Source organism: Hyperolius riggenbachi, chromosome 6, assembly GCF_040937935.1.
Source record: "Hyperolius riggenbachi isolate aHypRig1 chromosome 6, aHypRig1.pri, whole genome shotgun sequence".
Taxonomy (NCBI): domain Eukaryota; kingdom Metazoa; phylum Chordata; class Amphibia; order Anura; family Hyperoliidae; genus Hyperolius; species Hyperolius riggenbachi.
Genome location: NC_090651.1, coordinates 169,648,124 through 169,674,078, shown reverse-complemented (window position 1 = coordinate 169,674,078; position 25,955 = coordinate 169,648,124). Strand labels below are relative to the sequence as shown.

At 43.8% G+C, this 25,955-nt stretch overlaps 1 protein-coding gene across 2 annotated transcripts in view; it reads left to right on the top strand.

Moving 5' to 3' along the window:
- Positions 1-25,955, top strand: part of L3MBTL2 (L3MBTL histone methyl-lysine binding protein 2) — a 336,131-nt gene that overhangs the window by 237,666 nt on the left and 72,510 nt on the right. For both annotated transcript variants that reach the window (XR_011022081.1, XM_068240208.1), the window contains exons 9-10: positions 24,157-24,388; positions 25,526-25,605. Coding sequence is in view for 1 of the 2 variants with exons in the window: in XM_068240208.1 (XP_068096309.1) it covers positions 24,157-24,388; positions 25,526-25,605 (312 nt within the window). In the remaining variant the exon portion in view is untranslated. The remainder of the gene's footprint in view (positions 1-24,156; positions 24,389-25,525; positions 25,606-25,955) is intronic.

Sequence of the window (25,955 nt, the reverse complement as noted above, 5' to 3'; positions counted from 1 at the left end):
GAGTGATCAGGAGCCCACATGGGGCAAATTAGGGCCTGATCTGATGGGTAGGTGTGCTAGGGGGTGACAGGAGGTGATTGATGGGTGTCTCAAGGTGTGATTAGACAGGGGAATAGATGCAAGCAATGCACTGGCGAAGTGATCAGGGCTGGGGTCTGAGGGCGTTCTGAGGGTGTGGGCGGGTGATTGAGTGCCCTAGGGGCAGATAGGGGTCTAATCTGATGGGTATCGGTGACGGGGTGATTGATGGGTAATTAGTGGGTGTTTAGGGTAGAGAACAGATGTAAACAATGCACTTGGGAGGTGATCTGACGTCGGATCTGGGGGCGATCTATTGGTGTGGGTGGGTGATCAGATTGCCCGCAAGGGGCAGGTTAGGGGCTGATTGATGGGTGGCAGTGACAGGGGGTGATTGACAGGTGATCAATGGGTTATTACAGGGAAGAACAGATGTATATAATGACTGGCGAATTGTTAAAGGGGGGTCTGAGGGCAATCTGAGCGTGTAGGCGGGTGATTGGGTGCCCGCAAGGGGCAGATTAGGGTCTGATCTGATGGGTAACAGTGACAGGTGGTGATAGGGGGTGATTGATGGGTAATTAGTGGGTGTTTAGGGTAGAGAACAGATGTAAACAATGCACTTGGGAAGTGATCTGACGTCGGATCTGCGGGCAATCTATTGGTGTGGGTGGGTGATGAGATTGCCCGCAAGGGGCAGGTTAGGGGCTGATTGATGGGTGGCAGTGACAGGGGGTGATTGATGGGTGATTGACAGGTGATTCATAGGTGATCAGTGGGTTATTACAGGGGGGATAGATGCATACAGTACACAAGGGGGAGGGGGGGGGGGTCTGGGGAGAATCTGAGGGGTGGGGGGGGGGATGATCAGGAGGGAGCAGGGGGCAGTTTAGGGAATAAAAAAAAAACAGTGTTGACAGATAGTGACAGGGAGTGATTGATGGGTGATTAGGGGAGTGATTGGGTGCAAACAGGGGTCTGGGGGGTGGGCAGGGGGGGGGGGTCTGAGGGGTGCTGTGGGAGATCAGGGGGGGGGGGAGATCAGTGTGATTGGGTGCAGACTAGTGTGGCTGCAGCCTGCCCTGGTGGTTCCTTTGGACACTGGGACCACCAGGGCAGGAGGCAGCCTGTATAATAGGCTTTGTATACATTACAAAGCCTATTATACGCTTTGCATGCGGATATGTGTATTCCTCCGCCCGCCGGCGCTGCTAAAGGTCCGTACAGACGCCGGACTGGAGGCAACGACGGGTCCGTCGTGACCCTTCCGCTGGGTGGGCGTTCCAGCGACAGTCCGGTGTGTGTACACTCTGTCTGCAGACTGATACGGCTGTTTCTGAGCGATCCGTTCGGCGGATCGCTCAGAAACAGCCGTATCAGTCCGCCGACAGACTGTACACACGCCGGACTGTCGCTGGAACGCCCACCCAGCGGGAGGTGACGACGGACCCGTCATTGCCCTCAGTCCGGCGTGTGTACGGACCTTAAGTGGCCGGCGAGCTGGAGGCTAAATCCCCGGCCATTGATCCCCGGTGGAGGATCGCGTCACGGATGACGCAATCTCTCCGCCCATGCCCGTACAAGGACCGCCGCCTCTTGTACATGCAGCGGTCCTTGCGGGATCCATTTTCCTGGCCGCCCCTGTGCAGTGGGCGGTCGGTAAGTGGTTAATCTACTACCTCTATTAATCTGAGAGCATATAGAGCAGTGTCCACATCGGAAATTTCCTTTCATCTGCCATTTCTCTAACCAATTCTGTTCTCTCGGCATTCTGAATTCACTCGATGTCACCTTGCTTCCTATAGTTGGTGCACATCTGAAGGTTACAAGTGGTGGATCTTTATAGATCTACAGAGGAGGTAACTTAACGACTGAACAAATAAGATAACTCTCTCACTGTGTGGTGGCAAGTCATCTCCTGCCTTATTATCTCCATTGGCCTCAATTCACTAAGATCATGCTGAAGATAAGGCAAGCGTAAACTTGCCACCACGCAGTGAGAGAGTTATCTTTTGTCTTTATTCCTTTATGCTGGGAATACACGTTTCGTTTTTGCCTTCGTTTTAGCCTTCGATTCGTTCAGTAAACGAATCGAGTGTTGAAAACGTATGTGAAAATAGTCATAATCTCATTATAGTTTCGATTAATAGACCCCAAAAACGAACGACTAGTGATCGAACATGTTTGATATTATCTCTCTTTATCCATCTAATCGAGCCATTGGTAGGCTTGATGGCTGTTCAGATCGATTATATGTTCGTTTATGTTAGTCCGTCCCTGTAAAAAGGGATTTTCGTTTCGTTTCTTTGCAGCCTTCGATTATTGGAAAAACGAAACCATCAGAATCGAAAAAAAAAACGAAACCGTGGGTGGTGATATTAACCGTACGTTCGATTATTTCGGGAACGAAAAGGACAAAAGGCACAATCGAAACGAAGGCTAAAACGAAGGCAAAAACGAAACGTGTATTCCCAGCATAAGTTACCTCCTCTGTAGTTATTTTCACGCGCAGTTAATTAACAAGCCTGTCTTTAACTTTAGAATTCTGGAGTTATTTTAAGGATTGAAGAGTTAACTTAAAGACAGGAGAGTTAACTTTAGGTTTGCCTGAGGTAAAATGTTTCCTGAATACTCCATGCTTTATAACTCTAGAAATGTTATTAAAGGCAGGAGATAAGCTTAGTGAATTGAAGTCTGTTTGAAAAGGCATTTTATTTACAAGACTGACACATCTCACTAAAAGTAAACCAAGAATTGTGAGCATCCACCAATAATTTATCACTATATAGGGTAGTAAAAAAATATCAAAAAGAGAACAGGCCCCAGTGACAATAAACCTGCTTCAAGACTGCATACTTCAAGTGAACCAGAGACGAAGCACCCTCATGTATTTTACCATATATATCAGTGGGAACATTAGAGAAAACACCTACCCTGCTCTCTGTTTCATTCTTCACTGTTCAGCTTACTTCTTATCAGCCTTGATAAAATCCCCGACTGAGCATTCAGTCTGGCTTTGCTATAATGACTCAGCTCTAATGATTCCTGAGCAGAGCCACAAGGGGGCAGGCTTGGGCTTGAAAAGACACCAGAGAATACAGACTCAGCTATAATGATTCCTGAGCAAAGCCAGACTGAATGCTCAGTCGGGGATTTTATCAGGGCTGATAAGAAGCAAGCTGTAGAATGAAATCACACTTGGAACACTGCGCTCATATAGGGGACTCCTCAATCCTCAGCGAAATTATACTGTGAGTCAGTTATAATTTCGTGCAAAAGTCCATGTGCAAGCACCACATACACACTACAAAGTCCCAAATCATGTAACAGGTGTGGAGCACTGCTATTCAGTGTGTGTACTACTTTTAAGCATAAATAAAGGTAATAGCTGTGCTTCTGTTTGTGCTTGTGTTTCTTCCAGTATAAAGCAATCAGCAGGTAAAGCAACATTCCCCGTCAGGTGGGGACTCATCGGATGGTGCGGCCTTCAGGGCCCGATATCGCGTCTGGAGTATTGGCCACCCCACAGCCTCTCTGGCACCTCCCATCCGGTCCTTCAGGGACTCAAGTTCATCACCAGCTGTTTATAATAAAAATGAAGACTCATCATCGCGTAAAAGTCTACTTATGGCTTTATTTGTTTTAAAAAATATGCATATATCAGCAAAACCGTAAAAAAAAGTTCCAGTAATAAGTGTTGGCAACATAGGATAGTAACAGCTCAATATGAGCAATTAGGGATCACTTAAAGCTCCGTAGCCCCCGAGGAGTTGCCATAGCAACAAAACGTTGGGCGGAGTTGCGGCGTGACGTCAGCGCGAAGGCCAGGTCGGACGCGACCGGTGGGACTTGCGCAGGAGTTATTTTATCCTTTCCAGTGAGCAGTAATAGCACTAATAGCAGGCGTGACATCGGGCAGGATGTTAGGTGATCCTTGGGTGCTCTATCCTTCCTAGCTGAGTGCATTATTTTGCTTTAAGTGATCCCTAATTGCTCATATTGAGTTGTTACTATCCCATGTTGGGAACACTTATTACTGAAACCTTTTTACGGTTTTGCTGATCATTTTTGCATATATATGCATATTTTTTAAAACAAAGCCATAAGTAGACTTTTACGCGATGAGGCGTCTCCATTTTTATTATAAACAGCTGGTGATGAACTTGAGTCCTTGAAGGACCGGAGGGAAGTTGCCAGAGAGGCTGTGGGGGGTGGCCAATACCCCAGACGTGATATCGGGCCCTGAAGGCCGCACCATCTGGTGAGTCCCCACCTGATAGGGGGTGTTGCTTTACCTGCTGATTGCTTTATACTGGAAGAAACACAAGCATAAACAGAAACGCAGCTATTACCTTTATTTATGAAGAAGCAAGCTGTACAGTGAAGAATAAAACAGAGAGCAGGGTAGGTGTTTTCTCTAATGTTCCCACTGATATATATGGTAAAATACATGAGGGTGCTTCGGCTCTGGTTTCCTTTAAGTATATCAACAATAACAAGTTTATTAATACAATATATTTCCAAGATACATACGAATTAAAAACAATAATAAAAAAAAAATCTCCATAGTCTTAGTATACATAGACAGTCCCTATACTTCCAATTAATGTAGGTAGTATAAAATATATATATATATATATATATATATATAAAATCACCATCAAGGAACCAAAAAAAGAGGATGCTGTATGGAATAATACACTATAGCAATAAAGTGCTGTGCAAATTAACCTGTCTATCACAATACAAACTGCTCAGAATATATCAAGGGAAAAAAACACAATTGTGCACACTGTATGTCTTACATACAATGTGCCATATCAACGCTAAAACAACTAAGAGAAAATGGGGAAACTGTGCAAATACAATTCTGTGCAAACCTGCAAAATACAACATATATAGCTGCCAAACTGATCGATAAGAGCCATTATTGTGCCAAAATAAAGTGCATCAATGGCTTACCCTGCATGGAATCAAGGTCGCATTCCCGAGTAAGTGCATGAAAAAGTGTGCCGAGAAAGTTGCACTACAAACGAAAATAGCACTGCAAAGTAAGTTATAATGGCACGATACCGCAGAGAATAAAATTGCCCATAAATGATATTATATACAAAAATAAGCAGTAGATACAAAAAGAAAATGCAAAAATATTATATATACCGTATATACTCAATTACAAGTCGACCTCGTGTATAAGTCGACTCCAATATTCAACCCTCTTAAGCTGGAATTTTTTATTGACTCAAGTATAAGTCTACCCAGCAAAGTTAATGGCTGCACCTGGGGACTGCACTGCATACAGTATTGCAGCCATTAACCCCTCCTGTCCCTTGAAGTGCAGCCAATAACTCCTCCAGGCCCCCAAGTGCTGCAATTATTCACTCACTTTCATACAGCTCCCTGCCACTTTCCTTGTTAATTGTTGTGGCCAGGCCTTTCAGACCTGTGTTTTCTTGGCATTTCTTTTATCAAGAAAATGTCGCTTACCACAGGGTAAATTAAATACAGCGAAAAAGCCATCCATATAGCAATAAAGTAATATTCAATAAATCATACAATAAGCACCATAAGGTATAAGCAAATTTATTAGGGACTTGTCCCTTTAAAAGCAAATAAAAACATATAGCTGGGGATACAGGTCTGGTGTCAAGGTAAAATGACACATAAAATAATGGCCATCAACCAAGTAAATACAATGTACACTGAATAATATATAATATATACACACAGGGACAAATGGTAAGCTAAATAATAAATAACAAATGACAAAACCAATCCTCCATCTGGTAACTTCAAAGTCCTATCGAACATCAGCTACTTAAGAGATATATGAACCACCCGAGTGGGTAAACAGTAAGGAGGGAAAAAAAGGAAAAGGCTTACCACCAGAAACCCTGTGATGACACCTGGCCCGTGCCCCCGCTAAATCTCACATGTATCGCAGACCCCTCTGCTTCCTCGGAGATAAAAGAATTAGGGTAGGATAGTCTCCTTTTATAATCCTTTAGCAGCGATCAATACCGCTGCCTCCGCTCTGTCCATTTCCGGGTAGGCGTGGCCACGCCTCCTGATGCCATCGCGCTGTGCGTTCCAGCTGACGCACCGGCGCCATGACATGTTGTGTCCAGAGTGCACGATGCGTTCCAAAGGACGCATCAGCGCCGTGACACATAATACAAAACAAGCTGAATATATTTGCCCGCATTAAGGGCTAAGAGTATGAAAACTAGTAATTTTAAACATAGTAATAATTTAATAATAATAAAACAATGAATCTGGACAATTGCACCCATAGAAGAATCTGAAAGCAGTTAGGAAATGCCCATCAAATTACGCCATATATACAAAACAAATTAAATTGGAGGAATAAAGTCCAGTGTATCACATATACATGTCTAAAGTGCATTGCAATGCCCCAAAGTGGTCAAATGGTGTAAAACAGTGAAACTATCAATTATTCATAAAAACAAAATATCAAAAAACAGATATATATATAATAACCAACATAATAAAAAACATATATGAAAGTGCTTCATGCAGACGTTTCCAGTCCTTTGAATGTGTGTCATCTTGAAGATAAAGTGTCCAAGTGCAATCTATAAATTTATACAGCAAGTTAATGATGAGTTTATGGTTGTTAAACGGTTTGCCTATTATAAAACCTCCACCCATACTACAACAAAAGTGACTCTACAAGTCTGCATAGGATTGCTACTTACTTGCAATCCATGCAGACTAATTAAAAGTGACATGTGCATGCAAATCTAGATCTGGCTGCTCTCGACTGCTACTCACTCACAGTCTGGACAGACCTATTTAAAAGTGACCTGTGCATAGTTGAGGGTGTATGATCAAATAAATAATGACAAAATGCTGTTACTTCCAGCATATAAAAATGAAGTAAGTGCTTAAGTGAATCTTACTGTATAACCTGTGCAAAATCGTGACACTTACAGTGCTGTAACACTATAAAGTGAGCTGTGCAAAAAAAGTGCTAGGATAAAAATATCCACAAAGGAACCACAAACACTATAAAGTGAGCTGTGCAAAAAAGTGCTAGGATAAAGATATCCACAAAGGGATATTACTTACCCATAGAAAATCATTGGGGCAAATCCTGACAATTCTATAGACATTTAAAGAAAAAAGTTAATAAGAATCATACCATGAGACAACCTAAAACATCAAGACATGGTGGAAAGTCAGCCATCCTGATAAAAACAGTCACTGAGGAAGATAACAGGCAAAACTGAATTCCTCATTCAGTCCTGCAGGGCTACGGGTTTGTAATTTATAAATCCACCTTAATTCAGCTCGGAGGAGCCTGTTAACTACATCTCCTCCCCGAATATTAGATTTATTGTGTTGTAATCCGATAAACAACCAGCCTCTTAAAGAACCCCCATGGCTATTCAGTGCATGTGTGGCCAGCATAGTCGAAGTTTTCCCATTAATTTTATCACGTCCAGCCAGCTTTGCTACTGATACATGTTTCTGCAGCCTCAACTTAAGTGCATTCTTAGTCTGGCCGACATATTGCCAGCCACATGGGCATTGTAACAGGTATACAACAGCAGCAGTCTTGCAGTTGATAAATTCATTGATAAAGAATTTTTTCCCATTGGTTTTGCTAATCACAAATTTTGTAGTCCTCATGTTAGGACAAACTGAGCAAATTACCACATGCAAAGCTTCCCTTTGTTACTCCACTACGACATGGCCTCTGAAAATGGCTGCTGCACAATACATTTCTCAAAGTGGGCGCTCTTTTAGCTGTAATGCTTGGATGTGTAGTTAGAAAAGGCTTTAAGTCCTTATCGTTCGATAAAATGTTCCAATGTTTGGAAATGACTTTATATAATTAATTCCACTGACAATTAAAAGGAGTAGTGATTTGCACCTTCTCACTCTGATTTCTATTTTTGTGGGTCATTCATCTCTGTTGTAATAACTCAGATCTAGGCGTTGCTCTTGCTCTCCTTAATGCTGTCTCGAGACATCTTCTAGGATATCCCCTTGCTTGAAAGCGTCTCCTTAAAGCTTCAGCTTCATGTTCAAACTCTGCTATTCCTGAGCAATTACGCTTGACTCTAATAAATTGACCCACAGGTATGTTCTTCTTCAGTTTAGTGGTGTGGTGTGAACTAAATTGCAATAGACTGTTCACAGCTGTTGGTTTTCTATATATAGTGGTGGATATGGTACCAGTGGGGCCTTTCCTTATCAATAGATCCAAAAATTCAACCTGATCTCTGGAAATATGGTATGTAAGGAATAGGTTCAAGTCATTTTCATTCAAAGCCTTGAAAATTTTTTCACAGAGATCCAGAGGCCCCTGCCACAATATTAGCAGATCATCAATAAACCTGTACCACCCAAGTATGTGTGGGTGGTACAGATTGTACTTCTCTGACCACACGATCTCTCGTTCCCACCATCCAAGATACAGATTAGCAATCGAGGGGGCACACTTGGCCCCCATTGCAACACCTCTAACCTGTAGGTAATACTTAGCGTCAAAGGTAAAAAAATTATGCGTTAATATTAATGCACTCATCTCCAGGAGAAATTCTTTTTTATGTGGGGCCAGATTCCCCATATCCAAAAAGTATCTGATAGCTCTAATACTTTCAGCATGTCCTACGTTGGAATAAAGTGATTCAACATCACATGTAACTAGTAAAATGTCTTCTGACAGTTCCAAGCCTTCCAGGTGATTCAAAAGGTCACCTGTATCTCTAATATAGGACTCTAATGTAATTACCATGGGCTGCAAGGAGGAGTCAATAAATTGACAAGCCTTTTCAGTCATGCTTCCTATCCCCGAAATAATTGGTCTTCCTGGAGGGCATGCGGGGTTCTTATGGACCTTAGGGAGCATGTAGAAGGTTGGAATTGTCGGACTCTGTTTCCATAAAAATTGTGAATCTCTATCAGAAATTGCGCCCTCCATTTTGGCTGTATCAAGGAGGGATTTAAACTCTGATTGGTATCTTTCAAGTGGATTTCCGGGCAATATTCGATAGTATCTATTATCATGAAGTTGCCGTCCAGCCTCCCGCAAATACATCTCAACTGGCCAGACCACTACGTTGTCCCCCTTGTCTGCCTCTTTTATGAGTATATCTGTTCTACTGCGAAGTGACTGAAGAGCCTTCTGCTCCATAGGGTCTAAATTGCTCGGTAATCTTTGAGAGGTGTTGATAGTTTGTAAATCCTTACAAACGAACTCAAAAAATATCTTACTTTCTGGTGTGAAAGAAGGTATAAACTTAGAAGGTGGCCTTAAGCCTTTATTACTCACCTGACAGTCCTCACTTTCTTGTAATAGGTCCAATAAGTCATCCAATGCCTGTTGATCATGTGTGTCAAATCCAAGATCAATCAATTCCTGATCCTGTAGAGGCTTGGTGCCATACATTTTTTTAAGCGTTAAACGCCTGCAAAATAAGAAAATATATTTTAAGACCTCTAAGTGATCCATCTGGTTATTTAAATCAATATAAATCTGCCATAAAAGTCTCTATCCTGTCTTTTGGTCCTGCCTGAATGGCCTGGTTTTTTAATTCCGTGATCTTACTCCTCAGATGTTCAAGTAATGCCTTATCATAGTCAAGTAACATCTCAACAATTATATGTGAGCATTTGGCTAGTCCCTCTTCCCAGATTTTTTTCCTATCTGAGTTGAGCTGCCAGGATGGAAAAATGTGTACCCGTAGCCCACGTGGATAAATGCCCTCAGTATCATAACCCTCCAATGACTTAACATTCCACCAAGTCTTGATGTAGGAAATGTGGGCATCTTTCAACTCATGAAAAATGCGTTTGGCGTCCTCAGATACTCCATCGCCAACCCTGCTCACAGTATCCTTCACAAATAGTGTTTTAAGTTTATCTTCCCAACAGGATTCTAATGTATCCAACAAATCCAGGTTCATTTTAAATTCGTAGTAGGCTCTATAAGAAACCAAAGAGATTCCATTTAATGAAAGCAAAAGACAACAAATGAGCCAAATATCATTTAATAATGCCATGGATGTATAGTGTCAGACTAAATACAGAGAAAAAGCCATCCATATAGCAATAAAGTAATATTCAATAAATGATACAATAAGCACCATAAGGTATAAGCAAATTTATTAGGGACTTGTCCCTTTAAAAGCAAATAAAAACATATAGCTGGGGATACAGGTCTGGTGTCAAGGTAAAATGAGACATAAAATAATGGCCATCAACCAAGTAAATACAATGTACACTAAATAATATATAATATATACACACAGGGACAAATGGTAAGCTAAATAATAAATAACAAATGACAAATCCAATCCTCCATCTGGTAACTTCAAAGTCCTATCGAACATCAGCTACTTAAGAGATATATGAACCACCCGAGTGGGTAAACAGTAATGAAGCAGCGGGGGCACGGGCCAGGTGTCATCACGGGGTTTCTGGTGGTAAGCCTTTTCCTTCTTTTCCCTCCTTACTGTTTACCCACTCGGGTGGTTCATATATCTCTTAAGTTTGCTTATACCTTATGGTGCTTATTGTATGATTTATTGAATATTACTTTATTGCTATATGGACGGCTTTTTCTCTGTATTTAGTCTGACACTATACATCCATGGCATTATTGAATGATATTTGGCTCGTTTGTTGTCTTTTGTTACCACAGGGTAAATTTCTGCAAATGGGAATGTCACTATTAGTACACACATACCTCGGTGTGCTCAGTGTTGCCTGTGGCTCGTGTATAAGTCGACCCCTATACTTTTATGAAGTGAATCAGACCTAGATTTCTAGACTTATACTGGATTATATACAGGTATATCAGGTTTTTAACAATGTGGTGGTTTTCTGAGGACATCTTGTGGCGAAACAGATGAAGCACAGCCAGAAGGACTATCTAGAGCAGGGGTCTCAAACTCGCGGCCCGCGGGCCATTTGCGGCCCTCGGTACAATATTTTGTGGCCCACGCCGGCAAAAGCAAAAGAGACACGGAAGTGAACTATTTTACATTATAGTTCGCTTTAGTGCTCCCAAGTAATCCGCTGCATCCCCGCCGCTAAACGAGGGCTGCAGAGCCCCCAAATCCCCCGGGCAAACATCCACGACTGCGCTAAGGGGCAGAGCTTCCAGCTGTAGCTCTGCCCCTCCTGACGTCAATCGCGCCTCTCCCCGCCCCTCTCTGTGAAGGAAGAGTGAGAGGAGCGGGCAGAGGCGGCGATCCGCCACGATTGACGTCAGGAGGGGCAGAGCTGAAGCTGAAAGCTCTGCCCCTTCCAGGAAATGCCGGCGGATTGCCCCCTGGGCGATTTGGGGGCTCTGCAGCCCTCATTTTGCGGCGGGGACACGGCGGATTAATTGTAATGGGAGCACTGAAGCAAACTAAAAGGTAGGACACTTCATATTCAGAAGAAATCATTAAGACTGTTAATAATGACACTTGAGGACTTTTTTTGTGAAATCCCTTATGCGGCCCAGCCTCATCCTGACTTTGCCTCCTGCGGCCCCCAGGTAAATTGAGTTTGAGACCCCTGATCTAGAGGATCCAGCAATGGAATAACCTCCTACCAAAGCAACAAACTCTGCGCTATAGAAAAGAAAATAGGAATATAGAAAAAAACATTTTTATTTACAATTATTTTGTAATTCTAAAAAGTAAGTATATATTCATTGCATGCCCATCACAATCCCCCGAATCATGCAACCAAGAAACAGGGGCCGCTACTTACTGACGGAGCCAAGGTGGAATAAACAAGAGTGTCTGCAAATTCAGTAAATTTTTTGTGGGCAAAAAAAGTGTGAGAAATATTCCAGAAAGTCCAGGGATTAGAAGGATAACATTCCACCCCCAAGTAATTATAAAGTGTAGCAAGCAAAGAAATAAGGTCTGTTACTCACTTACAGACCCCCGAAGATGTTATGAAGAACAGAATGTGTACCTAATATTACAAAAATCCTTAATGAAGCAGATGGAACTCCCAATCCAAAACAGAAGTGCAAAGATAGTAAACAAGAAAAATTAGGCTTGCTACTCACTGACCGACCCTAAGTTTTTATACTGTAGAAAGAAACAAAGAACTAGTGCTGTATCACTATACTCACCTATTCCCACTGGGCGTGAGAAAACACCATATAGATGCTTGTTATATACGATGTCACTTCTAAAAGTCAAATTAAAAAAATGAAAACTATATATATATATATATATATATATATATATATATATATATATATATATATATATATATATAATTAGACACTATTTCAATTCAGAAAACATCCATAATTATAATCCTCATTGAGGCCAAATAGATACTGGGTTTCGAGTTCATGAATCCATCTAAGTTCTCTCTCTCGAGAAGGCTGACCGAAATATTACCTCCCCTCTCACTAGACTGAACCTGTTCTATTCCCCAAATTTTTGCCCTCTCTTTTGTCCCTTTCTGCTAATCGCACTGTTGAAAGAGGTTTCTGTAGTTGTATCCTGAGCTGATTTTTGGTCTGACCTATATATTGTCTATTACGGGGGCACTCTAAGAGATATATCACACCTCTTGTTTTGCAGTTAATAAAATCCCTGCTTTCATATTTTCTACCAGTCATGTTGCTACGGAACTCTTTAGTGGTGTTCATCCACGGGCATATAGAACACGTGCCACATCTGTGGCTTACCTTGACCTGCAATTTCCTTATCCCACGTGAGAAATGACTAGTAGGCAGAATATTTTTCAGGGTTGGGGCCCGTTTAGCTGTTACACTCGGGTGGTTAGAGATACACTTACTGATTATAGGATCGTTATGCAAGATGCCCCAGTGTTTTTTCAAAATCCCATAAATATCATTCCATGCTGTATTGTATGGGGTCACAAACCTTGTGATGTTCTCCTACTTCTTAGGTTGTACAGCTAATGGCTATTCTCTTGCCGTTGCTCTCTTGTTTCTTGGTTGCATGATTCGGGGGATTGTGGTGATGGACATGCAATGAATATATACTTACCTTTTAGAATGACGAAATAATTGTTTTTTTTCTATATTCCTATTTTCTTTTGTATAACGCAGAGTTTGTTGCTTTGGTAGAAGATTATTCCATTGCTGGATCCTCTGGATAGTCCTTCTGGCTGTGCTTCATCTGTTTCGCCACAAGATGTCCTCAGAAGACTGCCACATTGTTAAAAGCCCGATATATATAATATACTCTTTTGTCTCCATAATAATTTATGTACATATTTTTGCATTTTCTTTTTGTATCTACTGCTTATTTTTGTATATAATATCATTTATGGGCAATTTTATTCTCTGCGGTATTGTGCCATTATAACTTACTTTGCAGCGCTATTTTCCTTTGTAGTGCGACTTTCTCTGTGCACTTTTTCATGCACTTACTCGGGGGTGGGACCCTGTGGTCGCATACTTTGAGTCTTAGGACCCAGCGGTCAGGAGCTGACGTCAGCGCCTCACCACTGTTAGTCAAGTACGTGGCCACGTACTACACATTGCGCAGCGGATCCCCGCCCACTTCCGCACCGCCTACTAAACAGATTCCGAATACTTGCTCAGCAGCCTCCATTGAAGCAGACGCTGTTCTGCGTAAGGCAGAGGATCTCGGCTCCCTACTTCATTCCATGCAGGTAAAGCCATGGATGCACTTTATTTTGGCACAATATTGGCCCTTATAGGTCGATCAGTTCGGCAGCTATAACTCGTATATGTTGTGTTTTGCAGGTTTGCACAGAATTGTATTTGCACAGTTTCTCATCACCATTTTCTCTTAGTTGTTTTAGCTTTGATATGGCACTTTACATTGTATGTAAGGCATACAGTGTGCGCAATTGTGGTTTTTTTCTTGATATATTTTGAGCTATTTGTATTCCAGAATCAGAATCTTTTTATTTCACCAAGCACAACAAGGGCCGTTCCCGGAATTGGGCTTGGCATGCAAAGAGCTAAAAGGTGGCAATACAGTTGCAATACAACAATATAGTACAACACAATACAGTACAATAAAAATACAGCATAACAAGAGAACTTCAATATAGTGCAAATAGAAAAACAACAGATAAATAAATAACAAGATTACTACATGGCTTCCTCAATACAGAGATTGCCACAGATTTGTGCAGGGTGTGTCGGTATGGTCAAGTATTATCAGTAACCGGCTTGTAGGGAGGAATGATCATCGTGGGGGAGTTGAGAGTTCAGAGAGTTTACAGCTGAGGGGAAGAAGCGGTTTCTGTGCCTTGAGGTCCTGGTGGCGATGGACCGAAACCTGCGGCCTGAACGGACCCGATTGAAGAAGCGAAAGCCGGGATGAGTGGGGTCGTTGGCGATCCTCAAAGCTCTGGAACGCAGTCTCTTATTGTAGAGGTTATCCAGAGGGGGGAGTGGTTTCCCAGTTATCCTCTCCGCTGATCTGATGATCCTTTGTAGTTTACGCCTGTCATTGGCGGAGGATCCAGCGTACCAGACCAGAATTGGTGAGCAGAGCACAGATTCTATTGTGGCAGAGTAGAAAATCGTCAGGAGTTTGCGGGATATACCGAACTTCTTCAGTTGGCGGAGAAAAAATAGCCTCTGCTGAGTGGAGGTGGTGTTGGTCCTCCATGTCAGATCACTGGAGATGGTAGTGCCCAAGAGGTGTGCACAGGGAACTAATTCAATCTCCGTGCCATCGATGTGGATTCGAAGTGGGTGTGGGGTGTGCTTTCTAAAGTCTACAACCATCTCCACAGTTTTTGCAGTATTAAGGACCAGGCCATTCTCCATGCAGCAGTGGCAAATTCTCTCAATCTTGTGGCGGTACTCCTTCTCGTCATCTTTGGTGATGAGGCCAACTATGGTGGTGTCGTCAGCAAACTTGATAACTTTGACAGAGTCTACTGTGGATCTGCAGTTATTTCTGTATAGAGAGAATAGAAATGGTGACAGTACACAGCCTTGAGGGGCCCCTGTGTTGGTGGTCCTTGATTGTGAGTGGATGGGGCCTAGCTTAACAGGCTGGGATCTGATGGTCAGGAAGTCTGGGATCCACAGGCATAGGGTAGGGCAGCAAGGTTCCCCTGAAGAATTTGAGCGCTGATAGTATTAACCCCGAGCTAAAGTCAAGTAGGAGGATACTGGCGTATGAGTCTGGTCTATCCATGTGGTCCTTGACCAGCTCCAGACAGATGTTTATGGCGTTGTTGGTGGACCTGTTTGCTCTATACGCAAACTGGAAAGGATCCAGCAGCTCCTCTGTGGAGGTTTTTAGGAGGGGCAGCACCACGCTTTCAAAAGTTTTCAGAATGACAGAAGTAAGAGCCACAGGCCTAAAATGTTGAGGTCATAGACACCCTGTTTTTTGGGGACAGGGATGATGGTGGACCTCTTGAAACACGCCGGAACTTTGCCTTCCTGCAGCGATCTGGTGAAGATGGAGGAGAGGATGGGAGCAAGTTGCTGTGCGCATGTTTTCAGACAGGCTGGTGACACGACATCCGGGCCCAAGGCTTTCGGAGCATTTATCCCTAACTGGTGCTGCCGAATCTCGTCTTTCTTTACAACCAGAGGGGGTAGGCATGGTTGCGGGACCCTTGTGGTGGTGGTGGGGGGGGGGAGCAGGAGGCTCTGGAGGTCTTGCGAGTGTCACTTGGTTCTCAAACCTGCAGTAGAAGTCGCTGAGGCTCTCAGCGAGCTCAGTGCTGGGAGTTGTCTGCTGAGGGGGTGGCTTGTAGTCAGTGGCAGCCTTAAGCCCCTTCCACGCGGCCCGTAAGTCCTTTGAGGAGAGGTTCTGTTCTAGTTTTGCCATGTAGCACCTTTTGGCAGTTCTCAACTCCCTGTTAAGGATGTTGTTTGCACTTCTGTAGTTCTCCTGGTTGTCTAACTTGTGCGGCACTTCCTTATTTCTCCGTAGTTGCCTTAGTTTATTAGAGAACCATGGTTTGTCGTTCGGGTAGAGTTTGAACGTTTTAGTTGATATGCAATAGTCCTCACAAAACCTGATTTATGAGGAAACGTTGTCTGCCCATTCGTCTAAGTTCGGTGCCTCCAGTGCCTTCCAGTCTGTACAGTCAAAGCAGGCCTGGAGTTGAAGTTTGGCACCAGCTGACCAGACTTTGGTGGACTTAAGGGTTGGTTTTGTAGTTTCCAAGCGTCTTCTTTACATGGGTATCAGATGGATAAGGCAGTGGTCGGATGAGCCTAGTGCTGCCCATGGGGTGGCCTTGTACGCATCTTTCAGGACGGTATGGCAGTGGTCTAGAGTGTTGATATTTCTAGTGGGACAGGTGACAGGCTGGTGGAAGCGAGGTAGCTCCTGGTGGAGGTTGGCCCTGTTGAAGTCTGACATCTGCATCAGGTGGAATGTACACTCCTGCAAAGACATAGGAGGAGAATTCCCTGGGCGAGTATGCTGGCCTGCAGTTTACAAGAATGAGTTCAAGTTCCTGCAGCATTTCCTGGCGAGTATGGAGGGGTTAGTGCACCAGGCAGTGCTGATGTAGAAACAAATGCCGCCACCTTTCCTTTTCCCCACTAGGGTATAGTTGCGGTCTGCCCCGAAAGAGGCTGTAGCCTGGGAGATGCAGGGCACTTTCGGGGATGTCGTTGTTTAGCCACGTCTCTGTGAAGCAGAAAACTGGGGTGTTATCTCTGAGTTCCCTCTTGGAGTCTCAGCTCATCCAACTTGTTGGGGAGGGAGTGGACATTTGCCAGGAGGACTGCGGGGATGGCTGACCGCAGGCCCTTTCTCTTTAGCCTTACTCTGGCACTGGCTCGGCAGCCTCTCCTATGCTGGCTCCTGCAGGGCCATTGTGGAGGGGTGGGGATTTTCTGGGCATGGCTCTAGACTGAGTCGAACAGGAGCCTTTCCTCAAGGACCCGGACTGTGCTCTGTTCCCATTCTAGTAGCTGCGCTCTGGTGAAGGAGGAGTGTGGGTGGTGAGGCGGCGCAGGAGGCATAGGTGTAGATCTTTGGCCCCGTTGCCAAGGGCATTGTGCGTGGATTGCCTTTGTGTGGGCCAATACAGTGCAGTAGCAGTGTGGGCCAATACACTTCAGTAGCAGGAGGACGGGATCAAGGTTGTCGCTGACCTCTCAATAAGCATATGGCAGAGGCTGCAAGGATTACAAAAGCAGAGAGCTACAGGGGGAACCCGAGCATGGAACATGGGCCACAAGCTAAAATAATTTGCAGTGGTGAGTGAGGTTCAGTGGAGGAGCAGGGCAGAGGATAGCAGGGCAACAGGGGTGGCAGAGCCCAAGAGAAACCAGAAAACAGGGGCAGTTTAGCAAGAGGTACAAAAGTAGTGCCAAGATGTACGAGATCGGGTGCAGGAGCCTGGAATAGCTGTGTGTGGTCCTGGAGTTGGGAGGGCAGGCTGCGTGTTGCAGTGGCCTGGTGTTAGTGGTTGTTGGGGATGGAGCCTTTGGAGCTGGTTGCTGGGGGAGGGAGCCTGTTGGGGGCGGAATGCAGGGGCCAGGATGCGGATGTCAGCTGTGGTGGTAGCGGATTCCTGGCTGCGGTGTGTGGTCCCGTTGGCGGTGGAGTGGAATATCTAAGGGATGAGTGGCTGGGCCTCTGGTGGAGTGGATCGCGGCCTCCGGTGGGTACTCGTGTTGCAGGGGGTTCGGGGGCCTACCCCTAGGGGAGCAGATTGCGGCTTTCGGCGGGTTCGCTAGTAGCTGCTGCAGCGGTGGTCAGCTGTTTGCCACTGGAGGAGCGGATCGCAGTTTCCTGCGGGTTTTCAATGGAGTAGGTCTCTTGCATGTCGCGGTCGCTGCGCTCGTTACCGCGTGGTCTGCCGGCGATTTGTGAGAAGCCGGCTTCTCTGCTGTAGTGAAGAGGGTCACATTCGTCCCGGAGTCCACTCTGTGTGAGGAGCTTCTTCGGCTGGAGGACAGGACTTGCTGGCGGGGAGGCTTCCAGGTCTTTGGCAAGGAGGCACTGTAGAGGTAGGCCTGTTCGTTGCCCCATGGTTAGGTGGCTGCCTTGCACAGATTGTACAAGACCGCAGCGGCTACTACTAGTACAACCTACTAGTGCAACCTACTATGAAAAACTTAAATCTTCTAAACTATTGCTACAAAAATAACCAAACTAACAAAACTAAATAAAAAAAAAAACTACCTTAAAACTACTAAAAAGAGAGAGAGGTTGTGGGAGCTCTGTGAGCCGTGGCAGCTAGTCCAGCGCCATCTTCTAGACAGGTTAATTTGCACAGCACTTTATTGCTATAGTGTATTATCACATATAGCATTTTTTGGCCCCTTGATGGTGATTTCAGATATATATATATTTTATATTACCTACATTAATTGGAATTATAGGGACTGTCTGCGTATACTCAGACTATGGAGATTTTTTAAATCTTGTTTTTAATTTGCATGTATCTTGGAAATATATTGTATTAATAAACCTGTTATTGTTGATATACTTAAATATGCAGTCTTGAAGCAAGTTTGTCACTGAGGCCTTTATCTCTTTTTGATATTATTTATGACACGTCTCACTGTCATGCTAACAATGTACTAGAAATCAGTGTAAAGCAAACCTCCACAGTCAAGCCAGCACCATCTGTAATTTTATAGCTCTTTTATTAGTTAAAATAGCATGACAAGCATCTTCCACAGCGACAGCAGCGCTGTTTCGATCATCAGATCTTTCTCAAGCTGTATAAAGTAATGTCACACTGAACCAGCAAAAACTTGCCCTTAAATAACCCCTTCAGTATACCTTCACCAATCAGAGCCAAGTATCTGCAACCAATCAAAACGCAGAGGCAGCAAGGCGGACCACAGGGAAAACTACAGCCTCTAGTATTCAAATTTACATATCCCATAATAGTGCCTTCAAAGTTCCTGACTTCCTGCACCCTATGAGCGGACGCAGTAGGAAACCGCTCATATCCCATGTAAATTATATGCGCAGTTGCGTATTCACTCTTACCTGGCTCTCCCCGCAGTGTGTATTGGTGTGCAAGCCCCACAGAAGCCACTTCCTAGTTGGACTACGTCACCATGACGTATAGTCATGTGACCCACGCTGCCAGGGGGCGTATGCTGCGCTCCCCTCCTAGCAACCAAACAGACGCATCTCCGCATGTAAAGCGGAGGCCGCCTCCTAGAAACACCACATCACAATGACGTACAATTCCGTAATCCATATATCGAAGGGGCGTATACAACGCTCCCTAAGTAATTAGATAAACGTAACCTTGTAAGAATAACAGAGTCCGCATCCTATCTACAAAAACCAAAACGTCATGTGGTTCACAACACAGCGAGGAGCATACGATGCTCCTCTCTTCGCAATCGAGTGGGCAGCAGAGGGGCGTATCTGACGCTACCCTAGCAACCAAACAAGCGTGTCCCTGGCAACCAAGTCAGCGTCACGCATATACATCAAAGAGAAGTGGCTAAAGTTGGTAACTCACCGGCCAACACACACCGCTCTAACAGACAGGGATAGAAGTAAAGCTGCCTCTACGTCTTCCGACCGCAGATATCTGGAACTCCTAAATATAAAAATAAAAACATTAACAGTTAAGCACAATATTAAAATACAATCTATCACCCTGTAGATAGAAGACACCAATATTGAATCACATCATCATAACTATATACATGGTAGCAAATTGTATTCCCTGTTTAGGCCACCCCTCCCCAAAGTTCCCAATCTATGGATCCACTCTGCCTCCTTCATAAGTAACATCCTCTGTCGGTCTCCCCTCCTAGGGCTTAAAGGGACATGATCTATTACTTGTACCCTCAATTGGGCCACTGAGTGACCACATTGTTTAAAGTGACAGGAGACTGCCTGATCCTCATCCCCCTTTCTTATTGCGCTCTTATGTGATGAAATCCGATCCCTAAGGGGTTGTGTCGTCTGTCCCACATACCCCAAACCACAGGGGCACTTGAGAAAATAGACAACAAAAGAAGACTCGCAATTGTAGTAACCATTTATAAAAATATTTTACCGCTAGAGGGACGAGTAAAGCAGTCCCCTTTATTAACCGACCCACACATGTGGCAATGTAAACACGGGTAGGTGCCCCTCCTGACACTGTTTTCTTTAGACTGTTTGAAAGTACTCATAACCTTATCCCTAATTGTAAGCGGTCATCTATAAGACAGTAGAGGTGGATGTCTGAACTCCTCAATGTGAGGGAAGGCCTCCTGCAATATTTTCCAATTTTTGATTTTGACAGCCATCCCAATACGATCACTCCAACTATTATATGTGGTCACTAGAGGAATTCTGGAGCCAACCAAACCTCTATTCCTAGACTGTCTTGGCCTAGTGAGCACCTCCCTTGGATAGCCTCTCTTCTCAAATTTATCCTGCATCTGTTTAACCCTCTCTATTCGTTTCTGAGGATCTGCCACTAGTCTTTTAACTCTAGCTATCTGTCCAGCAGGTGTGTTATCCTTGATATGCCTGGGATGAAAGCTATCATATTCAAGTAGAGAATTACGATCAGTTGGTTTGGTGTACAGGTCCGTGAGTAACCGATCACCAGACCTGTACACCAAAGTATCCAAAAAAGAAACCTCATCCGTGGCCACATGTGTGGTCAAAACAATACATGGACATTTGTCCCTCAACTCAAGAATAAAATCGATAAGGGGCCAAATGAGGCCCCGCCCACACGCAAAACACATCATCCATATACCTCCACCAGCATTTTGCATGCTGCGCGGAAAAGAGCACTATTATACACAAATGCTTCCTCAAATTGGCCCATGAAAAAATTTGCATAGGACGGGGCCACATTCGACCCCATCACTGTCCCTCTACACTGTACATGAAACTGACCTTCAAAGAGAAAGTAATTCTCATGAAGAATAACCCGCAGCAGTGAAATCACAAAGGCCCTCTGAGGACCAGACAAATCTGAATGCATCATCAAGTACCACTCCACCGCCTCTACACCCCCATCATGTGGGATGAAGGTGTAGAGGCTCTCCACATCAAGTGTCACCAACAAACATTCTGAAGGAATTGCCATTAAGTTATTTAATTTGTCAATAAACATACTCGTGTCTTTCACGTAGGAATCAATGGACTGGACTATCGGTTACAATTATCTATGAACTGAGCCAGGGGGACAAATACAGAGTCCACCCCTGAAACAATTGGTCTCCCAGGGGGAGCAGTCAGACTCTTGTGGATCTTGGGTAGAGTATATATTATAGGGGTCCTGGGATTAGTTTTGATCAAAAATTTAGCACACTCTTGATCAAGTTCTTTCTCCACAGCATTATCAACCAGTGTCTTTATGGTTTTCTGTATTTTAAACAAAGGATCTATCTCCACCTTCTTGTATACTAGTTCTTGAGCAAGTTGCTGTAAAATGTCTTGCCGATAATACTCTGCATCCAGCACCACGACTGCTCCCCCTTTGTCGGCCGGTCGCACAACAATAGACTTATTTTCATATAGTGTCTTAAGTGCCGTACGTTCTCCACTTGACAAATTCGGTGTCACATGGAAGTCCCTCTTATTATATTCTGCTTCCAAATTGTGCATCTCCATGTTGACTTTAGAAATAAACATGCCTATCACAGGATGACTGGGGGGATTAAACACACTTTTATTCCGCAACCCCAAAGGTTTCAATGCAAGTTCTTGCTCTTCCCTAACTTCCTTTGAGACAGGCCAAGGAGGCACAGAGGCAAAATATTGCTTTAGTTTAATATTTCTAAAGAAACGACACAGGTCGACATCGATTTTGAAAAAATCCGGTCCAAAAGTAGGACAAAAGCCCAAACCATGATTCAGCACACGTTTCAGCTTCAGTAAGATTGTAAAGTGATAGGTTAACTACTAATTGTTGTTGCGTTGTAACTTGTGTCGCAAATTCATCTTGCTCCCTCTCACATTGTCGGGCTTGTTTCTGCCTTTTTTGTTTGTACCTTTTTCCTCCTCTCCTTCTGGGCCTTTTGTTGGGTTTGGGGAGGAATCCCTTGACGATGGTAAAAAAATCAAACGAAGATGTGTTGTCGCCAGCAGGTTGACGGGGTCCCTTTCCACGTTTGGGAATTGGATTGCGTCCCCTCTTTTTGATGCTAAACCCCTCTTTCTGCCACACATACACGTAGCCATCAGTATAGTCAGATAGATCACGATGATATTTAGATCTCTTAGTATCTTCCACATTATTTCTGTATTTTTCCATTTTCTCTTTCAAAGTATCAGTGTAATTTTGGGCTGCTGCTGGGGAAAGCAAACCCCTAAGTTTTTTATCAAATCCATCAATCTTCTCCTTAATCTTAGGGATTTCCCGTTGTATACGGTCTATCATGTGTAGCATCGCATCAAATGACGCTCGATTCCATATACGTTCCCAAACGCCACAGAAATCCTTTTCTCGAAAAAACATCATGGGCGCCACCTGTGCTCTCAGTGATCTTGGGATCTTTTTTAGTTGATGATATTCCGCCAATGTTGCGGCATGTAATTCATAATTATTCAACGTCTTGCTCCAGATCTCCAGATCCCTTTTAATTAATTTCTCATCAGGTTTCTGTAGAAAGGAACTACTCCTAGTAGCTGCTGATAAGATGCGATTAGTGTCCTCCTCTGAGAATGAGTAGATCTCACTTGTGCATTCATGATCCACCTCCATGTTGCTATCTGCCCCTAGTGCAGTGCAATGCGATAGAGATCAGTGTAAAGCAAGCACCCAAGGAGGGGAAAGAAAATAGATGTGCTCAGGCTTGCAGCGTCTCTGCACTCCAGACGTTCCAACAACTCCTCCACAGTCAAGCCAGCACTATCTGTAATGTTATAGCTCTTTTATTAGTTAAAATAGCATGACAAGCATCTTCCACAGCGACAGCAGCGCTGTTTCGATCATCAGATCTTTCTCAAGCTGTATAAAGTAATGTCACACTGAACCAGCAAAAACTTGCCCTTAAATAACCCCTTAAGTATACCTTCACCAATCAGAGCCAAGTATCTGCAACCAATCAAGAGGCAGCAAGGCGGACCACAGGGAAAACTACAGCCTCTAGTATTCAAATTTACATATCCCATAATAGTGCCTTCAAAGTTCCCGACTTCCTGCACCCTATGAGCGGACGCAGTAGGAAACCGCTCATATCCCATGTAAATTATATGCGCAGTTGCGTATTCACTCTTACCTGGCTCTCCCCGCAGTGTGTATTGGCGTGCAAGCCCCACAGAAGCCACTTCCTAGTTGGACTACGTCACCATGACGTATAGTCATGTGACCCACGCTGCCAGGGGGTGTATACGATGCTCCTCTCTTCGCAATCGAGTGGGCAGGACTCTGGCAGCAGAGGGGCGTATCTGACGCTACCCTAGCAACCAAACAAGCGTGTCCCTGGCAACCAAGTCAGCGTCACGCATATACATCAAAGAGAAGTGGCTAAAGTTTACATGGGATATGAGCGGTTTCCTACTGCGTCCGCTCATAGGGTGCAGGAAGTCGGGAACTTTGAAGGCACTATTATGGGATATGTACATTTGAATACTAGAGGCTGTAGTTTTCCCTGTGGTCGCCTTGTTGCCTCTGCGTTTTGATTGGTTGCAGATACTTGGCTCTGATTGGTGAAGGTATGCTGAAGGGGTTATTTAAGGGCAAGTTTTTGCTGGTTCAGTGTGACATTACTTTATACAGCTTGAGAAAGATCTGATGATCGAAACAGCGCTGCTGTTGCTGTGGAAGATGCTTGTCATGCTATTTTAACTAATAAAAGAGCTATAACATTACAGATGGTGCTGGCTTGACTGTGGAGGAGATGCTAACAATGTACTTCACGATTGCAGAACTTAGAGTACCGATGTGTGATTGGCATTGTTTGCTTTATTAAGGCTGAATATGTGCCAGAAACCAGTGTTTCCAGATATTCACATTGGCTAAGGGGTATAAAAAAAAATGTTTTTTTTTTCTAATTTGCTCACTATACTTGATGCCTTACCTTGTTGATTGGTAATGAAAATAGTTCAGAAGTAGAAGCAGTTGTGTGCATATAATAGAGGACTTTTTGGTTCCTTCTCTTCCACAGAACTGGGGTACTCTTCCCAAACTTCCTGATCTTGTAATGTTATCTGTTTTTTGTTTGTATTTTTTTTTTAAACTTCTTCTGTTATCTCAATATTTTGCTTGCTGTCTTCTGTTTTGCAGATGGCTGAGAGCTTAAAGTGTCCTTTTAAACAGGGTATGAGGGTAGAAGTTGTGGATAAGGCAGACATTTCTTGCATGCGGACAGCAGTAGTTGATGCAGTAATTGGAGGAAGACTGAGACTTATTTATGAAGACGGAGGAATTAACAATGATTTTTGGTGTCATATGCATAGCCCTCTTATTCATCCTGTTGGTTGGTCAAATCGAGTTGGACACAAAATTAAATCTTCAGGTATGTAAAATGCCTTTTTTTGCCAAGGTTTTGATAATACTCGACAGAGAAATCTGGAAAATCCTATGTTATAGAAAAAGCAAACCACGTTCAGACCTTTATCCAGCCTCTTAAAGGGGAACTGGAGAGAGATGTATATGGAGGTTGCCATGTTTATTTCCTTTTAAGCAATACCAGTTGCCTGGCAGCCCTGCTGATCCTCTGCCTCTAATACTATTAGCCACAGCCCCTGAACAAGCATGCAGCAGATCAGGTGTTTCAGACTTTAAAGTCAGATCTGACAAGACTAGCTGCATGCTTGTTTCTGGTGTTATTCAGATACTACTGCAGAGAAATAGACCAGCAGGGCTGCCAGGCAACTGGTATTGATTAAAAGGAAATAAATATGGCAGCCTCCGTATACCTCTTACTTCAGTTCCCCTTTAACACTTTTTTAGTGATAGAAGCCCTAAAGCAATACCGAGCCCAAGAATAAAGGTAAAAAAAAAAAACTACTACCTGATCCGGGGGGAGCCTCTTACAGCCACTTCTGTGGCCAGCAATCAGTCATTTTAGTATTTAGTGACCTCGGGGTCATGACGCTGCAGCTTGGCTCTCTGCTTCTCCTCACAGAGCCCACGGAAGCAAAAAAAAAAGTGAATCCGGTGCCACAGAGCAGTTTTAAATCTCCCTCACGGCATGGATGAGCATGACTCGTCCTTACCGATAACAGCAACATTTAGCAGGATGAGTTGCTTGTCCTTAATGCTAGGAAGGTTAAGCAATCCCATGCTACGGCTAAGAAGATTATTGTTAGGAACAGGAGAGCGAGTCCAGAGTTTCAGATTGGGGACAAGGTGTGGTTATCCATTACCATCTTAAAGAGAACTAGAGGCGGTGCGTGGGGGTCTGGTGACGTGCACCTGTCCTCTGTCCCTAAGAGGACATACCCGCATGGCCCCATCTTGGGCAGTGGGGACGAAAACGGCTGCATCACTGGATCCTTCAGGTGAGTATCTGACAACACCTTAAAATAATTTAGGAATTGGTATCACATGTTTATACAGATTGTATAGCAAATATTTAGGAATTTGATTTGTCTGTGACAAGAAACTTGTGTGCTTTAAGGTGTTATTCACATGTACAATCCTTTTTCAGAGGGAAAACTCAAAGACGTGCCCTCTGAGCCAGGATTAAGAAGAGCCTACTGTGATGCTGTAGCACATCTTTTCAAACAAGTAAGAACAAAGCTATACTTATAAACGTATTTCCAAAAAAAAGGTATTTACAAACCTGCTCACATTTATTGATTCCCGTACAACTCATTAAACAATGTTCCTTATGGTTTTTGAAAAGTGATTAAAATAAAGAGCAGTAGTACCATGTATACCTACATGTTGTATGTCACCAAGAAAGCAGAGGATGTATCTGTCTGCATTGTGCTTTGAGAAAGGGAACCCCCTGGAGCATTGTGGACTACTAATAAAATTAATTGAACCTTTGACCTTCAAATCGGTGTGATAACATAACTGAAACTTTCCTTCCTCTAAGAATGCAATGTATGTGTGAAAAGTACAGTACAGTATTA